Source organism: Hyalella azteca, unplaced genomic scaffold, assembly GCF_000764305.2.
Source record: "Hyalella azteca isolate HAZT.00-mixed unplaced genomic scaffold, Hazt_2.0.2 contig7085, whole genome shotgun sequence".
In the NCBI taxonomy this organism is placed as follows: domain Eukaryota; kingdom Metazoa; phylum Arthropoda; class Malacostraca; order Amphipoda; family Hyalellidae; genus Hyalella; species Hyalella azteca.
The window spans coordinates 1,647-8,446 of NW_025937217.1; the positions used below are offsets into that span (position 1 = coordinate 1,647).

The following is a 6,800-nucleotide window of genomic DNA, read 5'->3' on the forward strand; positions in this document are numbered from 1 at the left end:
CCCTGCCGAGCTGCTAGAATTTTGTCTCTATATCAGCCATGGCGCAGCGCAGTTTTAGGGATAGATGGCCGGTTATAGTTTCACGGCTCCATCCTGCTAAAGCGCGACCAGCCCGGCTAAACCCGGCGCCGGTCTCGGCTCAAAATTTTAACTGGGTCGGTGCTACTCAAGCAGAACTCAATAATATATTGTGGTCGGACGAGACAAAGCTTGAACTTCTTGTTGTGAATGACAACCGCTTTGTATGGAGGAAATCTGGTGAAGCTCTGCTGGAAAAGAACACTCTACCTACTGTGAAGCATGGTGGAGGGTCCATCATGTTGTGGGGATGCTTCGCTGCTGCAGGTACTGGGAATATTTTTGTGATAGATGGCATCATGAATTCTGAAGGATATCAACACATTTTAACTGATAATGTTAAGCAATCGGCAAGAAAACTGCATATTGGACGGGCATTTGTCTTTCAACAGGATAATGACCTTAAGCACACAAGCAAATAAACATAGAAATAATTTGCTACACAGAAATTGAGAGTGTTGGAATGGCCTTCCCAAAGCCCAGATTTAAATCCAATTGAAAATTTATGGAGGGAAATCAAGAGGCGTGTTCATAAAAGAAGACCCAGCAACATCGGAAAATTGAAGACTTTTGCCATTGAAGAGTGGCGCAAGATTCCTACTAAAACATGGCAACACCTCGTAGAAACACACTAGAAGCGTCTGTCGGCTATCATTGCTGCCAAGGGAGGTCACACAAAGTATTAATTTGGAGTTGCGAACAATTTATATGTTTTTTTTAACTGTTGCCATTACTTTTGCTTCTGGTGTTTTTCTAATAAATATAAATACAACAAAGATCTGACGTTTTACTATCCGTTATGCACAGTAATTAGATGTTCATTGATCAATTTAACTGAAAATAAATGCTTCATATTATATTATTTCTCAAATTAAATATTTTTAAGCGTGTTGCCAATAAATATGCGCGTAACTGTAGGTTAATTATGACGGATAAAGCTCGTATCTGCAATTGATGGATTGTTCAGCTTGCTTGTTCAAGGTTTTATATAAGGCTTTGAATGGACTCTGTGTGAAAGTACGTAGATTACAGTAAGAAAATTATAAGAGGTTTTATTGAAATAGCGATGCACTTCAGTGTGTGTTTGCTTAAGTGTGGGTTACCCTGACACAATTTGGCCCGGCCAAAGAGCACAGACACATTCATGTGAACTTGCATTTCATGTGAACTTTCATATTGTTTTTCTCTATTCCGCGAATTAGGCTCTTGATAGGAACTGAAAAGTCAAATATCAGGTTTCCAAGGGACATTTTATTATAATTTTACGACGTTTCGAATACAACTTCATTCATTATCAAATAGAAGAGGAAGAGTTTTGCAACGCTTGAAATTGAAATTTTGAAATGACATTAGTACAAACATAGGTATTATGGATACAATCCTCATCTCGAGCAACGACAAAAATGTCGTCGACGTATCTACAGTATATAGAGCTCAGGCCTGATTTTTGCGTCCGACAATACTGGGTTTTCTAGTTCGCACATGTAGAATTCAGCAAAGGTTGGACCCAGAGGGCTGCCCATGCATGGCAACACCGTTGATTTGATGGTAAATTTTGTTGTCCGGTGTCCGGAAAGGCGATTCTGAAATAGTCTTCAACGAAACCTGCATTAAAGAAAAACATATGTATGCATATATATGCCAGGTCTTAAAAACATAATCAAAAATTTTTATTTATTATTTATCTACCTAATTCAACTCCTCTCAATTTATTGACCCCTTTCGACTCCTATCAATTTAATGACTTGATATTAGCAGCTATTATTCACTTTATATTAGCAGCTATTACTTACTTGATATTAGGAGCTATTATTGACTTGATATTAGCAGCTATTATTTACTTGATATTAGCATCTATTATTGACCTGCTGTAAGGATCGTGGCAGAGTATTATTGATTTCTGGAAACACTTAATGATGAAAACTATCAGAGTAGTCGACGTGTTGAATTTAGAAGTATGAGTGGACGTTCCTGTAACAGTGTGCGATTTCTATGCGGACTTGCCTTTAATTGGGTTACGTGCAAGGATTTTTATGTGTAATTCAGCAACTGCCCTATTATTATTGTGTGTAATTCAGCAACTGCAGAGGTACGGAAAATGTTCTAGTTTATATTTTACGGTATCTGTTACTGTAGTATCCATCTCATGTTTACTAGAGATGTATTATTATTTGTTTGCTAATATTTGAGGCTTAATTTCATTTTGATTTGGGTGTGATTTAATTTATCAAATTGAAGGTGAATTAGACTTTGTTCTGTGTAGGGAGCCACCGTAAAATAAAACGATACCAACGCCTTGCCCCTCTTCTGCTCCAATCAACTTTAATCTAGTATACTCGAATATGTCAGCATTAAATAATATAATTATTTCTGAATGACAATTTTATTTGCACCTCGGCACGCAAGATCATTACACTTGATAACTATTTATGCCTGATCTCCTCTCTGATGCGACGTCGACTGGGTGCAGGTCGTCTGTCTGCTGAGACATTCCTCGCCTTCATCTCAATATCCCCTGACACTATACAGTCGCCAGGACCGCCGCGACTATAACTATGGCATACATTCTTCGCCTTCTTTAGGCTGACGGTGAGGTGTGAATGAAACTCGTGTGGGTAATTCAATCACGCATTTATTGTTCTATTCAGTCCTATAAAGAGATATACTCTGCAAAATTAATCCCGCAAAAAACACAGTCTAATTAATGACATTTGTAAAAATGTTGCCCTTTGTACGAATGTTTACATATATAAGAATGTTGACATTTGTATGAATGTTGATATTTGTAGGAATGTTGACATTTGTAATAATGTTGACTATTGCAAAAACGTCGACATTTGTAAGAATGTCGACATTTGTAATAATGTTGACTTGTGTAAGAACGGTAACATTAGTAACAATTTTGACATTTGTAAGAACGGTGACATTTGCAATAATGGTAATATTTGTAATAATGTTGACATTTCCTGATCTCAGCATCACTTCTTACAGTTTTACAGGCTCAAGAATAACAATTTCATTTTTCATAAAATCTTATCCCCCTGGCATTTCAGCCAATCACTTTTCGTTATCCTCCAACGCCTTAAGAAATAGAAAGAAGATTTGAAGCTTTCGAATCTTTCCCGATCTTAAAATCAGAAACAACGGCAAAATTCCCCGTTCGAGTGTTCCTCGTCAGAGTGTTCCTCGTCAGAGTGTTCTTCGTTCAATTGTTTTTCCGCAGTTAGGCGCGGGGCCCTACGCAATTGGGCGTAACTGGGCACCGCTGGTCCCAACGGGGGCACGCAGTCCTTCATGTAGAGGTCAACAACATGCCCATCCCTGTGGGAGGACGGCAGTGATTATCCTGCATCTTGTGGCATGCGGCATGACAACAGCCGCCATCTTGTGTGGTGCTATCATTGACCGACATATGGCGATCAACGACTGAGCGCCATAATCTTATCATAATATATTATTAAATGAATTTATTAAATAATAAAAATATCACCGGATTCTAATCTGAAGCTTATTACACTCGTACTACCAGAGGGTAAAGCGGATATAGAGCCGCCAATTTACGCGCTGGCCGACCTAAAGGCATCTTTAATTCAGAAGCTAACCACCCGAAAAATTTCGATGGGGTGATGAGCATTTTATTAGTTTTCACCCGTTCATATTGAGATCAATTTTCTGAATTGTCAAACTATTAACCAATGTACCCTGACTTGTTGATGATGGCTCCCATGCCTTCATCCAACTGCCCTGCTGGCCTCCAGAAAGAGTCCAGGGGCAGCAGGCTGATGTCGCCGGTGTGGTGGGCGGCGAGGCGGGACAGCAGCTCCCCCTGCTGCGGGATGGGGCGGGTGTGGGTGGACAGCGCCACAAGGCGACTGGGCTTGATGTTGTTGGACAGGCTGGCGACAGCTCGCTCTCTCTCATCGCAGCTGGCGACTGTCCAAGGCACCCCGTGCTCATATGTAGCAAGCTCATATGTCTGGAAATTAAATGGAAATTTTTCATGTTGTAATTTATATAGACAAAGAGTAGTTCTACATGCAATATAGGTTGTTAAATAATATGAATGGGTTTGTAGGAGTAGAAAAAGTGAATTAATGTAAGAAAAGCGCTTACTAGGCAGATAAAGGTCATATTTCCACGCTTAACCCTTTTCTTCTCATTTTATGCCATTCATATTAAATAAAAATGAATCTTTATGTAGCTCTGAAATGATCTTTCAGTTTATTGAATCGCATCTAAATCGTTGTATAATACATTTGAAGCTAGCAAATTTGAATAATAAATTATTTTTTATTGATTTATATTATATTAAGGGGAGCGTTCGCCCTAAATTTTATCTCGGTAATTTACAGAGGGATCAATTTGAAATTTGGTACAAATGTGTAAACCCTAAAAGAACTCAGGTTTTATTCATGTCAATTTTTCGAAAAAAATTGAAAGAAAATGTGAAATTCTTAGAAAACGGCTAAAAAGGGCCATTTTAGAAAACCTATCTCCTCCTTGTATTTTCAAGCTACAACATTGAAACACATATCATTCGATGCGTAAAGGCCATATCTACAAACTGGTCGTAGGTTTTTTTTAATTTCACAATTTTGTGGGTGTGGGAGCATTTTGTCCAAAATTTTTCGAAATTTTCGATTTTACCTCCACTTTCCCCCCCGCTTTTTGCAAAATAAAATCCGAACTATAACGAACTTGGAAAAAACCCACAACCAGTTTGTAGATCTTTTCTTTGCAAATCGAACGGTATATGTCTCATTGATGTAGTCTTCAAAACTCTAGGAGGAGATAGGTTTGCAGTGACAATAAGTGTGAAATGCATAAATCAACGTACAGAGATGGTTTTGGTACCGTTGGATAGCTCAGAATGTCAGCTTTAAGATGAGTATAAAAACCGAAAAAGTGAAAATTTTCAATTTTAGGGCGAACGCTCTGCTTAATTGAATCGGCGGTTCTAATTTTGCACACCTGTCAGTATGCGGTGGGAATGACCAATCCTTCTCTAAGCCTGCTCTGTAGTTTCAATCGGTGCTGACGTCTGCTCCAACTATCTTATAAACTCGTGAAGTCACTTTACTCACCTGTAACGAATCACATTTCTTCAAAGCTGCAAACAACCTCGCTCTGATCTCTTGTGTCTCCATAATTTCTGTAGGTTTCAATTTTAGACGGCAAAGAATTTCTTTGCACTCATGACGCCAGTTCTCATTCACACCGTTGGCCGGGGCATCCCAGGCCTGGAGGTCTTGTTCTGTCGACAGTTGCTGGACCAGCAGCGAATCCTTCCATCCTTGAAATTCAGTCTTCAGGTTGATGATTTCCTCAATCAAACTCAAGATATCATCTGACATGGAGACTAAGTTATTCACGCGCTCGAGTTTATCGTGTATTGTGGTCCGTATTTTTGTCCACGAGTTCAAAACAGCTTGATTCTTCTGCATCAGGTCGCCTATTGACTCAAATGCGTGATTTTTATGAGTGTCCATAATGCACGTGGAACACACGAGTTCCATGCAGTCCACGCACAGGCATTCCTGCGCCTTCCCATGATGGAGGCACGGCGACTCTGACAGCGAGCGCGGGGGATGTGGGCTAGCCGTGTTTTCTGGAGGAATCAATGCATAGTTGACCGTCATTTGACCAATTTCTTGTGGGAGTTGTTTCCTACATTTTGGGCAAATTTGGGTTCCAGAGGGTCCTGGTAAATTTGTAATGCAAGAAAAGCAAAACGTGTGGCCGCAGGGTAAGCAAAGGGGTTTGTGGTTGCCCGAGTCGAAGTTCTCGTTACAAACTTCGCACTCTATCGTCGCACATGCCATCTAGTGAAGATTTTATAAGTTTCAACAATTATTGAGTGATGTCCAACAAAAATGTAGGTACACTTTATACAAACCTTCTGAGAGATAGTTAGTGATCCAGCATCTGTTGGTCTAATATGCTTGTTTAATCGATAACACTTCTTTCCTTCAAGGAAAGGCAACTCTTTTTACTTGAAATAACCTAGAACTTATCCTGCTTCTGCGGAAATAAAGTCTATTGTAGCCTTCCTTAATCCTAAATCTGGTGAGAGACGAAGATGCTTAAATATATTCGTACTGTAAACTACTGAGACTTGAACTGTCTGCGAGCAAAAATTTGGTGTAATTCGGCAGAAGCTTTTATTTTATGCAAGTTTGATTGAAGACCAGAGCATGCTTTTTATTAATAATCTTCTTATTTGTTTTTTCAATCAGTCGAACAAAAGTTCTTGCGGGCGCCGGCAGGTCAAAAAGTAGGTTTCTGAATGACATTTTATTTGATTGCGTTGTTTCGAAAAATACAATTTTCATTATCAAGCAGGTGAAGGTTTTGTAACACTTGAAATTGAACTTTTTAAATGACAGTAGTACAATTTTAGACGGCAAATAATTTCTATAAAAGCCAAATTTCCTGTACTCCATTCATCTACAATAACACTAGTTGTTAATTCCGCAAAATTTAGACTGGAATTAAAAATTTAGGAACAATCATAGATAACTCGTGACAAAATGGTTGTATGGGGAGCTTAAGCACTGATTTTGGACATCAGCATGCATCTTGCCACTAATTCAAATTTCAATAAGTTACAGAAGAGAGGTTCCCCCAGTGTTCCAGTATTCGTATAAACAGGAAGAAATATTTTAGTCATGAAAAACACTGATGGCGCACATTCATGCTGGCACTGTGAGCTGATTCTTCAC

General features: G+C 39.1%; 1 protein-coding gene across 2 annotated transcripts; it reads right to left on the reverse strand.

Moving 5' to 3' along the window:
- Positions 1-2,694: 2,694 nt before the first annotated feature.
- On the reverse strand, positions 2,695-6,136 carry LOC108667388 (nuclear factor 7, brain). 2 transcript variants are annotated; one of them, XM_047881114.1, is made up of 3 exons: positions 5,163-6,136; positions 3,786-4,054; positions 2,695-3,399 (listed from the first exon to the last, which is right to left on the reverse strand). In XM_047881114.1, exons 1-3 carry the CDS (start codon positions 5,898-5,900, stop codon positions 3,213-3,215), a joined length of 1,194 nt encoding a protein of 397 aa, XP_047737070.1. In that variant the 5' UTR covers positions 5,901-6,136; the 3' UTR covers positions 2,695-3,212. The 2 variants fall into 2 exon arrangements, with proteins under 2 accessions (XP_047737070.1, XP_018009897.1); XM_018154408.2 differs by having other exon boundaries at positions 3,780-4,054.
- Positions 6,137-6,800: the final 664 nt, after the last annotated feature.